The sequence below is a fragment of the Schistocerca piceifrons genome, chromosome 11 (genome assembly GCF_021461385.2).
Source record: "Schistocerca piceifrons isolate TAMUIC-IGC-003096 chromosome 11, iqSchPice1.1, whole genome shotgun sequence".
NCBI lineage: Eukaryota > Metazoa > Arthropoda > Insecta > Orthoptera > Acrididae > Schistocerca > Schistocerca piceifrons.
In genome coordinates this window covers 54,256,379-54,274,594 of record NC_060148.1, presented here as the reverse complement: position 1 = coordinate 54,274,594, position 18,216 = coordinate 54,256,379, and the positions used below count along the sequence as shown (strand labels likewise).

Genomic DNA, 18,216 nt, shown 5'->3' with positions numbered 1-18,216 from the left:
CGACATTTCTTCTCAACAACTGAGCCCTATTGCTGAGAACAACAGCCAGAATGACTGTGTGAAGTGATGCTACTCCATGTTAATGGCCACTTGGCATTCTGCTACACTGACAAAGAACACAATACAGGAGTTGGGTTGGCAAGCTATTCTGCACGCACCCTATTCACCTGATCTTGCGCCTTCAGATTTTTGCCATTTGTGCGCTATATCAAACAACCTGCAAGGAACTTCTTTTCCAGATGAAAATGTGCTCCAGACATGGTCCGACGAGTATTTTGCTCGAGGTCACACGATTTCTACAGCTCCAGAATCAAAAGTTACCCCAGCATTGACAGACTGTTGTAAATGGTGAAGGATAATATATTACTGATGACTGAAGTATGTGTTAAGTGTATCTGTTGTGTTTATTAAACTTACAACTTCTGGAAAAATGCTACAAACTTACACACCAACCAAACACAAATAAAATGCTTAAATTTTGAAAATTAATAACAAAGTTGTAATCTTCAGTTTTTCCCAGAGTACTTGTTGTCGTAACAGTGCTCGGGCATACTGCCAGTTTGTAACATCCAATGGGCCGATTGGACACTACGTTTGATCAAAAACAAAGCTGATTTTACTGCTGTATGATGATCCTCTCACACACGCTTAACTACGACAGAATTTTCAAAAAGGTACAGAAGAAATGGACTACAACAAAGTGAGAGAGAAGGGAAGATTGTATGGTGGAGAGGGAGATGAAAAAGGATCAGAATGCTCAACCAGATGAAAAAATTCTATTATGCAACCTGCAGAGGGACTAGAGTTCTGCCAGTTCACACCTCTCTTAAAACTGACGGGCCATAGAAGAGTCAGAATTCTGCCAAACTTAAACTTCGTATTCTTTTCTGTGAGATTTAAATATGTGAAGATTTCTGTACAATCACATTATATACAGGGTTATTACAAATGATTGAAGCAATTTCACAGCTCTACAATAACTTTATTATTTGAGATATTTTCACAATGCTTTGCACACACATACAAAAACTCAAAGTTTTTTTAGGCATTCACAAATGTTCGATATGTGCCCCTTCAGTGATTCGGCAGACATCAAGCCGATAATCAAGTTCCTCCCACACTTGGTGCAGCATGTCCCCATCAATGAGTTCGAAAGCAACGTTGATGCGAGCTCGCAGTTCTGGCACGTTTCTCGGCAGAGGAGGTTTAAACACTGAATCTTTCACATGAACCCACAGAAAGAAATCGCATGGGGTTAAGTCGGGAGAACGTGGAGGCCATGACACGAATTGCTGATCATGATCTCCACCACGACCGATCCATCGGTTTTTCAATCTCCTGTTTAAGAAATGCCGAACATCACGATGGAAGTGCGGAGGAGCACCATCCTGTTGAAAGATGAAGTCGGCGCTGTCGGTCTCCAGTTGTGGCAAGAGCCAATTTTCCAGCATGTCCAGATACACGTGTCCTGTAACGTTTTTTTCGCAGAAGAAAAAGGGGCTGTAAACTTTAAACCGTGAGATTGCACAAAACACGTTAACTTTTGGTGAATTGCGAATTTGCTGCACGAATGCGTGAGGATTCTCTACCGCCCAGATTCGCACATTGTGTCTGTTCACTTCACCATTAAGAAAAAATGTTGCTTCATCACTGAAAACAAGTTTCGCACTGAACGCATCCTCTTCCACAAGCTGTTGCAACCGCGCCGAAAATTCAAAGCATTTGAATTTGTCATCGGGTGTCAGGGCTTGTAGCAATTGTAAATGGTAAGGCTTCTGCTTTAGCCTTTTCCGTAAGATTTTCCAAACCATCGGCTGTGGTACGTTTAGCTCCCTGCTTGCTTTATTCGTCGACTTCCGCAGGCTACGCGTGAAACTTGCCCGCACGCGTTCAACCGTTTCTTCACTCACTGCAGGCCGACCAGTTGATTTCCCCTTACAGAGGCATCCAGAAGCTTTAAACTGCGCATACCATCGCCGAATGAAGTTATCAGTTGGTGGATTTTTGTTGAACTTCGTCCTGAAGTGTCATTGCACTGTTATAACTGACTGATGTGAGTGCATTTCAAGCACGACATACGCTTTCTCGGCTCCTGTCGCCATTTTGTCTCACTGCGCTCTCGAGCGTTCTGGCGGCAGAAACCTGAAGTGCGGCTTCAGCCGAACAAAACTTTATGAGTTTTCCTATGTATCTGTAGTGTGTCGTGACCATATGTCAATGAATGGAGCTACAGTGAATTTATGAAATCGCATCAATCATTTGTAATAGCCCTGTAAATGCACGGGCACTCTGAATCTCAGAAAGAAGTAGCCATCGAAGGGTTTATCTGAGTTCAGATCGAAATGGTCATGTTAAGACCCATTTACAGAGACTGAATTTACTGTCCTGCAGTACACATAGTACAACACTCTCTTTCCTACTGGACTATTTCTTAGCAAGATAATTATCTGTGAAGAATCTATTCCATCTGCTATGACTGTGTTTTGTCATCTTGCAACTCAGCTCGCAGAATATGTACACTAGGGAAGAAGTAATGCGATTCTGGGCAGGAGAAACTAACAATAATTCCTGGTATAAGATTACAGGTCAGGACTGATCTATGAGGTCTTGGATATCTTATTTGTATCTGTCAGTTGGTATGGAGAAATTGAGATTTGGGGGATTTCTTTATATAGTTTTGCATGATTAAGTCCAGACGCTATGCAAAGCTGTCATTTAGTTATGTGCGATTTGCGATCTGTTGTGTGTTACTTTCGGATAATAAATCTTTTTTTTTCTTCTGATTACCGTCAAAATATAATGATGATAAATGTTTGAGATCATTTGGAATAATATTTTAATAACTATGTAGATGACGTGACGTCATTCATTTACGCTTAGGGGAAAAAAAAGAAGTGTGTTAATTGTACGTTTATTGACGGTCATTGTCGAGATCAGTGATTACGATTCCAGAAATAATTGATTTGACTAAGTTCAACTGCACGCCATCGTGTAGGGCAAATTATGACCTCGAAATTGGTTGTAGATGTATGCAGGTCAATTTCGTGAAATGCTAGTAAGTGTCGCAAGTGTGTCGCGGTATCAAGACTGCTTTCGCGCTGCCGATGGTTTGGTTTAAACTCACGAAAATGCAATTTATGTGAATTCTTAATTATCGCGAAAGTGTAGAATATTTGATGAGCCATTGTGGAGGACGTAAGTTTGGATAGAAAGATCATTTCAAAATCCAGTATAAGTCCTGTTGATCGAAGTAGCCTAGCAACCCAAAAGCTCAAACATGGTTATCAACAGAAACAGTGTACCATTTTTCATGCACATGTTTATACTCTACATTGAGGTGTGGATGATTTGTGGGTGCAAAATAAACATTTGAAAGCATTTGATTATAAGTGCTCATTACAAAACATGTTTTGGGCCTGATTAAGAGTAGCTGGTTTTTAAAGTCTCAAAGGTTAAGTGAGGCATAATATCACACTTAAATAATATAGCATTCAAACCCACTATCTTTATACTATATTAAGCTAGCTATTACGGAATCAGCTGATACCATGGCTGTATAGTTGTGTGTTGTCGACAACAAATAGGTAAACACTAACATAAACATTTCTCATGCTTTGATATCGACGAGGGAAAGAAGAGACGACAATGACGACATACACGTATACATATACAAAGAGTATACATGGTGCCTTACAATACAACAACACAACGGACGTCACGGTATACTGGAACCAAGTGTAGAATGGGATAAGATATTCAAAACCAAGTGAAACATTTCAATTTTACAGAGTGTAGAAAAGGAAAGTGTGTTTATGCATTTAGAACATTCTATGAAATAGTGAAACATTCTATGAAATAATGAAACGAGTACCATCTACACCTTTCCTTGCTTTTATAGACTTTGAAAAGGCCTTTGATGCGATCAGTCACCCAGCTCTGTTTCCGGCTCTATAAGAACAAGGAGTAGAACAGGACTATACCAAAATCCCACATAACATTTACAAAACCTCCACAGCCTTTGAGTGTTGCCAAAGATACTGACGAACTTCCCATTGAAAATAGTGTAACGCAAGATGATTCTATATCTCAAAAATACCGGGTGATCAGAAAGTCAGTATAAATTTGAAAACTGAATAAATCACAGAATAATGTAGACAGAGAGGTACAAATTGACACACATGCTTGGAGTGACATGGGGTTTTATTAGAACCAAAAAAATACAAAAGTTCAAAAAATGTCCGACAGATGACACTTCATCTGATCAGAATAGCAATAATTAGCATAACAAAGTAAGACAAAGCAAAGATGATGTTCTTTACATGAAATGCTCAATATGTCCACCATCATTCCTCAACAATAGCTGTAGTCGAGAAATAATGTTGTGAACAGCACTGCAAAGCATGTCTGGAGTTACGGTGAGGCATTGGCGTCGGATGTTGTCTTTCAGCATCCCTAGAGATGTCGGTCGATCACGACACACTTGCGACTTCAGGTAACCCCAAAGCCAATAATCGGACGGACTGAGGTCTGGGGACCTGGGAAGCCAAGCATGATGGAAGTGGCGGCTGACCACACGATCACCAAACGATGCATGCAATAGACCTTTCGCAGGAGAGCTTCTGTAAAGTTTGGAAAGTAGGAGACGAGGTACTGGCAGAAGTAAAGCTGTGATTACCGGGCGTGAGTCGTGCTTCGGTAGCTCAGTTGGTAGAGCACTTGCCCGCGAAAGGCAAAGGTCCCGAGTTCGAGTCTCGGTCGGGCACACAGTTTTAATCTGCCAGGAAGTTTCAGACCTTTCACTGTCTACCAATATGGGGTGGAGCGCCATCCTGCATAAACATCTTAAGTTCCAGCAGGTGTTTATCAGCCAGGTTGGGGATGATGCGACTCTGTAACATATCGGCGTACCTCTCACCCGTCACGGTAGCAGTTACAAAACCAGAATCACGCATTTCCTCGAAGAAAAAAGGCCCGATCATGGTAGATGTGGTAAATCCAACCCATACTGTGACTTTATCTTCATGCAATGGAGTTTCCATGACAGTTCTAGGATTTTTCGTAGCCCAAATTCTGCAGTTGTGGGCGTTGACAGACCCTCGAGTGTGAAATGAGCTTCATCGGTCCACAACACGTTACTCAACCAATCGTCATCTTTCGCCAGCTTTTGAAATGCCCACACCGCAAATGTTCCCCGCTTCACTAAATCGCCAGGTAACAGTTCACGATGCCAACGGATTTAGTACGGATAGCATCAGAGAGTACGCCTCAGTGCCAACCAAACAGTAGTGTATGGAATGCTGGTGCAATGTGCGACTGCACGAGCGCTGACTTCCCCGTGCATAGACGAACCCGCTACAGTCTCCATTTCTTCCTAAACTGTCTCAGCAGCATTACGCCTTGTGCTCGGTCGGCCACTACGGGGTCTATCGTCTAAACAACCTGTGGCTTCGAACTTTGAAATCATTCTCGCCACAGCTGCATTTGTCAACAGACCTTTACCCGTTCGAATCCCCTTCCTATGGCAATAGGATCGTAATGCTGAACTAGCACATTCCCCATTCTGATAATACAGCTTCACTAAAAGCGCCTTTTCAGGTAACGTCAACACGCTGCGACTGCTGGCGCATCTGATTCTCTCTCTCATTACAGCTCCTTTTATACACGATTGTCATGCGCCGTCACTGACGTTTTGCTGTCCAGCGCTATCTGTCGGACATATTGTGAACTTTGTTTTTTTTTTTTTTTTTTTTTTAATAAAACCCCATGTCATTACAAGCATGTGTGTCAATTTTTACCTCTCCATCTACATTATTTGGTGGTTTATTCAGTTTTCAAATTTATATTGACTTTTTGATCACCCGGTACTACAACCCCTGACATATCGCTCACATAGATATCCTGTGAACAAGATCAGAAAAGTTTCTGCTGCATGCACAGAGGCATTTAAACAATCATTCTCCTCATGCTCCATATGTGAATGGAATGGGAAAAAACCCCAATAACTTGTACAACGATATGTACCCTCTGTCATGCACCTCGAAGTGGTTTGCAGAGTTTAACTGTAGATGACTTCATTCTGAGCAGTGGCTCTTTTTCTACAGCATTCTGAAACCAGTTGAAACTGAAACTTTACGTATGGACACCCTGTACATCTGTGCTTGCTTTTCTGCACCTGACAGTATAGCCACTTGTCAGCACAGCACACAGACTGCACACACAATTGAGCAAATTCAAGTGCCAAAACCCAGTCTGTATACCACAGCTAAGCCTGTCGCCACTCACATTGGAGGTCCCGTTCAGCATCGATCGAACCCATTCCAGTTGCTCCGTCGTGCACGAGCGCACCGTTTCCGTTCGGCCATTGTAGTAGGCACGCGTCGTAGCTGTCTCGTACACAGGTGCAGCTCTGGAAAAAATGAAAGGCAGATGTGCCCAATTATACACAGCATGTAAGAATCCAACAATGTTACTGCCCTTACTGCTTGTAATACTGGCAGAGTTGCTTTCTAGATGCAGATGGCCATCAATCAGTTGCAGAGACACCTGCTGACACATGGCTTCAATGTACTTTATAGAGTAGACACATAGTCCATTTCATAAACCCAAAGTAAGGATGCCTTACTGAGTGATAAATAATAATAATAATGAAACTTTCTGGCAGATTAAAACTGTGTGCCGGACCGAGACTCAAACTCGGGACCTTTGCCCTTCGCGGGCAAGTACTCTACCGTTTGAGCTACCCAAGCACAACTCACTCCCCGCCCTCACAGGTTTACTTCTGCCAGTATCTCGTCTCCTACCATCCAAACTTTACAGAAGCTCTCCTGTGAGGGCGGGGCGTGAGTCGTGCTTGGGTAGCTCAGTTGGTAGAGCACTTGCCCGCGAAAGGCAAAGGTCCCCAATTTAAGGTGAACACTCTGCTGCAGAGTGAAAATCTCATTCTGAATAATAATAATAATAATAATAATAATAATAATGCCAGTCGTAAAAGGCGACGAAAAGAACAAACCACTAATAGGGCTAACCCCCCTTTTAGTGTGATTACTTGGTTCAGGACAGAACTAAAGAAGCCTCGGACAATCGCCGTCATGGTCGGGGACGACGCTTGAACCCTATGCCCGCCCACAATGGTAACGACACTGCTAGCCAACTGGAAAATGATTTAAATCCAAATAGAGGTGTTTTGCAGGATATGCTTCCTGCAACCACCCTAGAAGGAAAACAAAGACAGAGGATGAGATGGTCAGATGAAGTTAATCAACACCTCATGTTCTGTTATTACCAAGCACAAACCTAGGAACCAACACAACTGGATACAGATCTCAAGTATACACAACATTTATTACCAGATACCCAGAATTAAAATTTTTAACAGAACAACGACTAGCTGATCAGATCTGTGTAATAATCAAAAATAACAGGATACCCCAGTCAGAATTAGAAAACATCAAACAACAAGTACAACAAATACTAGAACAAAATAATGTGCAATCAGAAGAAGAAGAAAATATAGTAACCGACTCAAACATCCCAGAGAAAACAAACAAAGAACAAAACGCGTCAATTAAACAATCAGAGGAAAACGACATCTTAAGACAGCCACCAGAACAAGCACAAATAGAACACGAAGTGACACACATGTTAGATGTAGAAGAAAAATTTCAGCTGACATACAAAGACACAAATACAGACATTAGACCATTCTTGCATAGACCACCAAATAACCCACAAGTCGAAACAACAATGACAACTATCAACACAATCATACACAACAAAATAAATGAAAACACAACTATGGAAGAGTTACAACTACTGGTTTATATAGGAGCACTCACTACACTAAATATACACACTAGGCAGAGATCAGAACCAACCAACACACAGAAGAAACCCGCAAAACCAGCATGGCAAGACAGGCTACAGATCAGAATAGAAAAACTGAGAAAAGACATCGGACAGCTAACACAATTTATAAGAAATGAAATATCAGACAAAAAACGAAAAAGGTTAGGTAAAATCTCACAACAAGAAGCAATAGAGCAATTAGATGAAAAGAAGCAGAAATTACAAGCATTGGCCAAACGACTTAGAAGATACAAAAAAAGTGAAAATAGAAGGAAACAAAACCAAACATTCAACACAAACCAAAAGAGATTTTACCAAACAATAGATAACACACACATTAAAATAGACAATCCACCGAACATAACAAACATGGAACACTTCTGGAGCAACATATGGTCAAACCCGGTACAACATAACAGGCATGCACGGTGGATACAAGCAGAAATAGATACATACAAGATGATACCACAAATGCCTCAAGTGATAATTTTGCAACATGAAGTCACCCGAGCAATTAATTCTACTCACAATTGGAAAGCCCCTGGAAAAGATAAAATAGCAAATTTCTCGCTAAATAAGTTCACCTCAACACATTCACATCTAACTAAATTATTTAACAGTTACATTGCAGACCCAAACACATTCCCTGATACACTTACACATGGAATAACTTATCTGAAACCTAAAGATCAAGCAGACACAGCAAACCCAGCAAAATATCGCCCCATAACATGCCTACCAACAATATACAAAATATTAACTTCAGTCATTACACAGAAATTAGTGACACATACAACACAGAACAAAATTATAAATGAAGAACAAAAAGGCTGCTGCAAAGCAGCACGACGATGTAAAGAGCAACTGATAATAGATACAGAGGTGACATATTGAGCTAAAACTAAACAAAGGTCACTACACTACGCATACATTGATTACCAAAAAGCTTTTGATAGCGTACCCCACTCATGGTTACTACAGATATTGGAAATATACAAAGTAGATCCTAAATTGATACAGTTCCTAAACATAGTTATGAAAAACTGGAAAACCGCACTTAATATCCAAACAAACTCTAATAACATCACATCACAACCAATACAGATTAAGCGTGGAATATACCAAGGAGACTCATTAAGTCCTTTCTGGTTCTGTCTTGCTCTGAACACACTATCCAACATGCTAAATAATACAAATTACGGATATAATATTACTGGAACATACCCACACAAAATCACACATTTGCTATACATGGATGATCTAAAACTACTGGCAGCAACCAATCAACAACTCAACTAATTACTAAAGATAACAGAGGTATTCAGCAATGATATAAATATGGCTTTTGGAACAGACAAATGTGAGAAAAATAGCATAGTCAAGGGAAAACACACTAAACAAGAAGATTACATATTGAATAACCACAGTGACTCCATAGAAGCGATGGAAAAAACAGATGCCTATAAATATCTAGGATACAGACAAAAAATAGGAATAGATAATACAAATATTAAAGAAGAACTAAAAGAAAAATATAGACAAAGACTGACAAAAATACTGAAAACAGAATTGACAGCAAGAAACAAGACAAAAGCTATAAATACTTATTCTATACCAGTATTGACCTACTCATTTGGAGTAGTGAAATGGAGTAACACAGACCTAGAAGCACTCAATACACTTACATGATCACAATGCCACAAATATAGAATACATCACATACATTCAGCAACAGAAAGATTCACATTAGGCAGAAAGGAAGTAGGAAGGAGATTTATCGACATAAAAAACCTACATTATGGACAGGTACACAATTTAAGAAAATTCTTTCTAGAACGAGCAGAGACTAGCAAAATACACAAAGCAATCACTCATATAAATACATCGGCTACACCACTGCAATTTCATAACCACTTCTACAACCCTCTAGATCACATAACATCAACAGATACGAAGAAAGTAAATTGGAAAAAGAAAACACTACATGGCAAGCACCTGTATCATCTAACACAGCCACACATCGATCAAGACGCATCCAACACATGGCTAAGAAAAGGCAATATATACAGTGAGACGGAAGGATCATGATCGCAATACAGGATCAAACAATAAACACCAGATATTACAGCAAGCATATTAGTAAATATCCCAATACCACAACAGATAAATGCAGACTTTGCAAACAACAAATAGAAACAGTAGATCACATCAAAAGCGAATGTACAATACTAGCAAATCCAGAATACCCCTGAAAACATGACAATGTAGCAAAAATAATACATCAACAACTTGCCATACAACATAAACTAATAAAACAACACGTTCCCACGTACAAGTATGCACCACAAAATGTACTGGAGAATGATGAATACAAATTATACTGGAACAGAACCATTATAATAGATAAAACAACACCACATAACAAACCTGACATCATACTCACCAATAAAAAGAAGAAAGTAACACAACTAATCCAAATATCCATACCCAATACAACAAATATACAAAAGAAAACAGGAGAAATACATCCAACTGGCTGAGGAAGTCAAGGACATGTGGCATCAGGATAAAGTTGACATTATACCAATTATACTATCAACTGCAGGAGCCATACCACACAATATCCACCAGTACATCAATGCAATACAGCTACATCCAAACTTATATATACAATTACAGAAATCCATAATTATTGATACATGTTCAATTACCCGAAAGTTCCTAAATGCAATATAACATATACCGTACAGTTAAAAGGAAGTGACGCTTGATCAAGGCCCGCGTCACTTTCCATTTTTAACCAGACCTAAGGTCTGAGAAAAATAGAAATAATAATGATGATGATGATTATGATGATGATGACACAGAAAATACAACACCTGTACAACAGACACCACATTCAAAATAAAATTTATGGGACAAATCTCAGAAGCATTTGAGATAAACACAGAGGTCAGACAAGGACATGGGCTCTCAGTGCTTCTATTCAACATGGTCTTGGACAAAATTATCAAACAATGGAAAGAAAGAGTGAAAGTGATTCAGTTAGGAAAAACATCTGCGAACAAAATAATCATAAAAGCCTGGCATTTGGAGATGACCTGACAATACTCACCAACAACAGATAAGAAGCACAGCAAGACATACATCAAGTATTGGCCAAAACAAGTCTACAGATATTATAAGAAAAAAGGCAATGCATGAAAATAAAAAAAACCAACACACACAGAATGCACACAAAATGTGAAAAATTTAAGTGTGGAAAAAGTATGAAGTAGAATATATAGAAATAAGAGACTAAAACAAGACATCTAACACAGGAATAACACAAAAACTTCAGAAAGTGTAAAAACTCACATGGTCACACTACGAATAAAAGAAACATATCAGGACAGGTCAAACTCAGGCACTACAATACAGTTTTACTACCAGAAGCACTATACACATTAGAAATTACCACAACTGGAACATCAGATATCACAGAGACACAGACAATGTAAAATCGTCAGAAAAGTTTTGATGAAATACACATAGGCAGTGTATGACTGAAGAGAGCAACCAAAGAATAAGACACACACACACACACACACACACACACACACACACACACACACACACACGAGCAGAAAATGTCAACTAACATACATAGAAACAACAACAACAGGCTCACAAAGAAGATTTCTGACGTAGTAAACATCTCAGCCAAAGAATCTAGTTGGCTCTAAGAATTATAAGACAACATAAAACAAGCAAGAATCACTAGAGAAATGATAAATGAAAGTGACAAATTCAGAAACACAATTATGAATACCACATCTAAAGCAGAAGAAAGGAAGGAAACAGGGAAAATATGGATGGAACATAGGAAACAAGAACACAGTCACAAAATGAAGAGATTTTGGGAAGAGAAAATAAGGAAGGAAATGAGAAAAAAATTGAACAGACATGTAACATTGAAGTTCAGACACTGTGTTAAGTGCAAAAATGTGTAAGACGATCAACAACAACAACAACAACAACAACAGCAATAATAATAATAATAATAATAATATGATGATGATGGTGCTAAAGACTATACCACACATTACATCTACATGTAACACATTTGCACACACGGAATATCTGAAAAGGCATGACAAAGTTGACAAAAGAATCCACTAGAAGTTCAAAAAGCAGTATTACTTTGCGGAAGACCTTCCTCAATACTACAGGTACTGAACATTTGTAGAAAAAGGAAATGTCAATAGTTACTATAACTGCAGCATGATAACCAATATAATAATTTATAGTAACCAGCCTGACATAACAGTAATCAATAAAGCAAACCGTGCCACCTTCCTTACAGACTACCATAATTTACAAACCAGCTGTAATGAGCGAAAATGGCCCAATACGGGAACTCGGCGAATGAGGTAAAAACTGTGTGGGAACACAAGTTGTACACATTGTTTGTGTGGTACTATCAGACACCAGCATTGTCTCAAAATAGACTGTGCAGAGAACACAAAATACTTCAATCTGTTTACAGCTGAAAATGGCACGGATTTAGAAAGCACCACCTGTGTGAAACTCAGCTTGCACTTTTCTCACAGATTATGGATGACTGGCAACAGGCAGAGTTCATGTTCCTAGATTTTTGGGAAGTACTTGAGACAGTGCCCCATCCCAGGCTATTAATGAAGCCCAAATGTATAGAACAGGTTCTCAGACATGTGAGTGGTTCAAAGACTCTTTAAGCAATAGAATGCAGTACGCTGTCCTGGACGGTGAGTGTTCATCAGAGTCAAGAGCATCATCAGGAGTGTCCAGGGACGTGTAGGAGGACCGCTCTTCTTCTATGCATACTAGGGCTGTTGATTAAAATATCAATATTTTTTCCAAAAATTATTGTTATACAGGGTGTCCGAAAAGACTTTCCCTGATTACATAAATTGATAACTCAGGTTAGAAGAAAGATACAAATATTAAACTTGTGTCGAATTGTTTACAACTAAAAGTTTTTTTCTGTTTTAGGTTCGCAGTACATAAGTAGTGGATGAGGTGCAGTGCCCAAGAAGCCGTGTTAACCAACCAGGAGAAGGCACAGTGTGTCCTGTGGTAGGTAGGTTGGTTGTTTTCGAGGGAGGAGACCAGACAGCTAGGTCATCGGTCTCATCGGATTGGGGAAGGACGGGGAAGGAAGTCGGCCGTGCCCTTTGAAAGGAACCATCCCGGCATTTGCCTGGAGCAATTTAGAGAAATCACGGAAAACCTAAATAAGGATGGCCGGATGCGGGATTGAACCGTCGTCCTCCCGAATGCGAGTCCAGTGTTCCTGTGGTAGGCCTACCATGAGACACGATCACCAACCACAGTGCAGAGACACTTCCAGACAACATTTGGAAAGAATCCACCTGATGTCAAGAGCATTAAAGCCTGGTATGAGAAGTTCAAGAACACAGGATCGGTTGCTGACCTTTCGAGGTCTGGTCGACCGAGAAGCTCAGCAGACGGGGTGGAAGCTGTAAGGCAGTCTTTTCTGCGAAGTCCGAAGAAATCGGTGCGCAGGGCCTGACGTGAATTACAGATGCCAAAAAGCTCTCTCCGTGACATTTTACACAAACATTTATTGTTTCGTGCATACAAAGTGCAAATCATTCAGGCCTCGTTGCCCAATGACAGTACACGTCGAAATGCTATCACGTATTGAGGACGATGACGGTTATCTAGGATGAATTGCCTTTTCTGACAAAGCAACCTTTTTTGTCAGTGGAGTAGTGAATCGCCATAATGTGCGCATTTGGGGTTCACAACACCCTGGCGAGGTCATAGAGTGTACTAGAGGCAGTCCAAAAGTCATTGCACGATCGAATTATCGGGCCATTCTTCTTCGCTGAGGCTACCGTCACATCTGCAGTGTATCTGGACATGTTGCAACTGTATGCTGTTCCTCAGCGGCTTCAGTATCACCCCGAAGTGTTGTTTCAGCAAGAGGGTGCACCGCCTCATTGTGGTTTGGACATCCGTGCTTATCTCGATACGACCTTTCGTGGGCGATGGATTGGTCGTGATGGGCCAACGGTTTGGCCTCCACGCTCTCCATCAGACTTCTTTTTATGGGGTTATGTCAAGGACGAGGTCTACCGAACACGTGTACCAGATCTTGAAACCCTGCGGCAACGGATAACCACAGTCGTTGAATCGATCCCTCCAGTGATGTTGGCTAACGTGTCGACGGGAATTGAATATCGCCTAGATGTACTACGTGCTACTGAGGGTGCTCATGTGGAAGTTTACTGATGTGTGAAAAAAACTTTGATAGTTTGTAAACAATTAGATACCAGTTTCATATTTGTATCCTACTTCTAGCCTGAGTTTTCAATTTATGTAATCAGGGAAAGACTTTTCGGACACCCTGTATATTGGTGACATTTTCTCCACTGATACATCGATATCGAAATGGCGATATCAAGTGCAGATATTTTTATTTTATATTTTTATTTTATATTATATTCTTTTCACAATTTTCTATAAATATTTGAAGTTGTTCTTTTGAAACTGTAGTAGCACATAATTTTACTTTCATTGTGTAAAGGAGTCTTAATACTTGTTGAACTTTCATCATGCCCAGTCTTCATCTTTGACTGTGTGAAGCAAGTATGTGTGGGAATAACAAGATATCTGAAGTAAAGCAATAGCGCAACAGTTGCATTAAAAACAATTTTTAATGCAACTAGTGCGCTACTTCTTCATATCGGCAATCTTCAAAAGCAGTTACTGAAACTGATCAACAAACTTCCTAAATGACAAGGTTGGTCTTTGCAGCGGGTGGAGACGTGTTAGGGAAAATGCTGTCTTAATTGGTGCTACCAACAGAAACTGCAACGTTTAATTTCACTGCACAATTCTGACACAACAACTGCTAGTTTTCTGGCATTTGCAGAAGTGAAAAAAAAACGGGGAAGTCGAAATGAAGTGTTCCAGAGAAATCTGATATGTGATGTGGACTTGTTGGTTATAGCAGTTACCATTGTTAAAAAAGTGGTTATCGCCACAAGTGAATGTGCGTTGTTTTCCTTTCAGTCCTTGCTATGAGGGGAATAAGCAGGCTGCTAGCTTTTTAATGTACAAAATCTCTAATAATAAATCAATACTTAAATATACAGCTCTAAAACTGGTAGTATATTTACAATGTGCAGCCAATATTTATTTATTTTGATAGTACGTCAGTATTTTTTCCAGCGATATATTGATAATATTTTTTGATATATCGAGGACAAATAATGATATTTTTCAAAATATTGATGTATCAGATTCTTGATATTTTTATAAATATCAACAGTCCTACTACATTATAAACTAGCAAACATGCCAAAACTTCACAATTGCTAAATACATATGGGCACTGGATTTATGTTATAATCTCTGTCTCATATCCCCCCCCCCTCTCTCTATGTTCATTTCTCCCCTCCCCCTCTCTGTGCACCTGCCCCCCCTCCCCCCTCCTCGCTCTCTCTCTCTCTCTCTCTCTCTCTCTCTCTCTGTCTCTCTGTGTGTGTGTGTGTGTGTGTCAGAGCATCGTTTATTAGGGTTGCAAAGGAAACATGGATTGGGATTTCAAGTCCCTTAAAATGAATGGGTAAATCGGTTGGGGTCATTGGTATATGGAGTATGGGAGAGTCCTCTTGAACTGATGGATCTGGGACAATAGTAACTTCAATGACAGTATTTCAATTATTTTAATCTGCAAGGAGGTAGGATTATGAAGTTGCAGGCATTTCAGATTCCATACTAGTATTGTAATCATAGGCCAATAAGCCAGAAATACAACTAACACTGACTGCAAGGAATAAAATGAAACAGCAAATTGCTGTGTATACACTTTTTGTTTAAAACTATGTATAAGAAGAACAACTTGTCTAATGGTTTAAATGCCCTGATATCATTGCTAAAAACAGTGCACTGTTGTTTAGAAGAAATATAGGCTTCGCCATCTGAAGGTTTACTAGAGTATTGTGCAAAAATCTGTGAAGAACATTTCATGATTTTTGGTGACGGCATTAAACTACGACTTTTCTTTATATGGTAGCATAGATGATATGACAGACAGGGGAAGTGTCACTGTTGGGTGACTGTAGGAGGATACAGAATAGCTTGTATGGAATTTCTATCTGATGTGATGAATGGCCACTTGTCCCAAGTATGGAAAAATGTAAATTAATGCAGATGACTAGGAGAAACAATCCTGTGATTTTCGAATACAGTGTCAGTGGTGTGCTAGTTGACACTGTCGCAGTCATTAAGTATCTGTGTGTAACATTGCAAAGGCGTAAAACTGCATAATGATATGAGGTGGAACGAGCACGTAAACTCAGTAGTAGGGAAGCCGAAAGATCGACTTAAACTTATTGGGGGCCTTCTAAGAAAGCGTAGCTCATTTATAAAGGGGATTCTGTATACGACACTAGTGCCACCAATTCTTCAGTACTGCTCAAATGTTTGGGATCACCATCGTGTCGGGTTAAAGCAATTCAGAGGTGTTCTGCCGTAATAGTTATGCCAGTGTCAATCGACACGTATTGTGGAGGTGTTTTGTGAACTCAAATGGGAATCCCTGGAGGGATGACAGCATTCTTTTCGCAAAACAAAATTGAGAAAATTTAGAGAAGTGACATTTGTGGCAGATTGCAGAATGATTCTATTGTCGCAAAAACGCGTAAGGGCCACAAAGATATGGTAAGAGAAATTAGAGCTTTTATGGAGCCATACAGACAAATGCTTTTCATAGCCTCATTTGTGGAGTGAAACACAAAAGCAAATAACAAGCAGTGGTGCAAGGTATTCGCTAAGCACCGTAAAGCCCGTATTACACGATGTGCCTAAACCGTACACCTATGCACCAGCGCCCCTAACGTGCATACCTCTGACTACAGACTGATCCACTTCCGACCCGTTACAGCATCCACACAGGATATACCTAGCGCGCACGCACAGCAGCAGACGATACGTGTGAAAAGAAAATAAAACTGTCTGATGTTTTTTAAAGTTGTTCGTTCTACTGTGCGCAACTCAAGGGCGACTGTATGATATACTGAAACGTAATACATACATATTATTTCTGTGAGCTCAAGATTCTTATTTAACAAGAAATTGTTTTTTACCATTATTTAGCCAGGCGGAGTGGCCGAGCGGTTCTAGGCACTACAGTCTGGAACCGCGTGACCGTTACGATTGCAGGTTCAAATCCTGGCTCGGGCATGGATGTGTGTAATGTCCTTAGGTTAGTTAGGTTTATGTACTTCTATGTTCTAGGGGACTGACGACCTCAGAAGTTAAGTCCCATAGTGCTCAGAGCCATTTGAACCATTATTTATTAAGTAATTGATTTTCTCTTACGTAGGTTGCTACAGTTCTGAAATACAGACTCCACATTTTTATATTATGACGCTAGGTTACAGAGGTGTATGTATATCGAAATTTACATTTATACAGGATATTGCACATGGAGGATCCACTTATTTTTGGAGATATTGCCCTGGCAGTGACAGTAAATCTTCTGATTAGGGTGACGAAAACAGAAAGTCAGACGTCATTGGGTTCGACTGTGACTGAAAAGAAGGTACGAAGCAGGGGAATATGTTCATTGTTAATGAAAGAACTGAGGCCTGAAGATCTGCAAGAATTTCGGAACTTTGTTAGGATGGACATGGCCTGTTTCGGGAAGCTTTTGCCTATGATAGAAGATGGAATTACAAAGTGTGAAACAGTCAAGAGGGAGGCTATCTCACCTTCTCGAAAGTAAGTATTGTTTTGTGATCATACCAGCCAAGATCACTGATAAAATAGCGGTAAACGCCCTGTTATGTTGCAGGCTGGTTGTAACGTTATGTTTCCTGGCAAATGGGAAATCTTTTAAGAGCCTGGGTTTTAGCCACAGAATAGCACAGTTGTTGTGGAAGTGTGCACTGCGATTTCCGGCACCTGAGATGACCAGTACTTCAAGGTATACTTGTGTTATTTTTCCAAGTTTTGAATATATGGTATGTAAGTGCTACTCAGAGCTTCCCAGTCCTCGTTTATCGCACTGCGCGAAACTGTAAGGACTTTGTGGCCAATCACAGCCAGTTTCTCTTTCCTGACATCCTGAAATGAACAAGAGATGCAATCAAAAGAAACATGAACATTCAAGAGATACAGCATTATGATACAAATCGAAAATCATCGTGTGTTGTTATATGCCTATTACTCAAAAAGAAACGATTGCCAATGTACCGTATTATAAGTCACATGTACACCTTTCCTGCTGTATGCCTGAATTAAGACGCTTAACGCCTCATTGCTCCATTTCTTTTCTAGAATATGAAGTAAGCAACAGAAGAAATCCTTCCACAA

At 39.9% G+C, this 18,216-nt stretch overlaps 1 protein-coding gene across 3 annotated transcripts in view; it reads right to left on the bottom strand.

Annotated features, from left to right (window-relative positions):
- LOC124720113 (peroxisomal carnitine O-octanoyltransferase) overlaps window positions 1–18,216 on the bottom strand; it is a 245,074-nt gene that overhangs the window by 51,889 nt on the left and 174,969 nt on the right. For all 3 annotated transcript variants that reach the window (XM_047245407.1, XM_047245409.1, XM_047245408.1), the window contains exon 10: window positions 6,283–6,406. In XM_047245407.1, coding sequence (XP_047101363.1) covers window positions 6,283–6,406 — 124 coding nt within the window. The remainder of the gene's footprint in view (window positions 1–6,282; window positions 6,407–18,216) is intronic.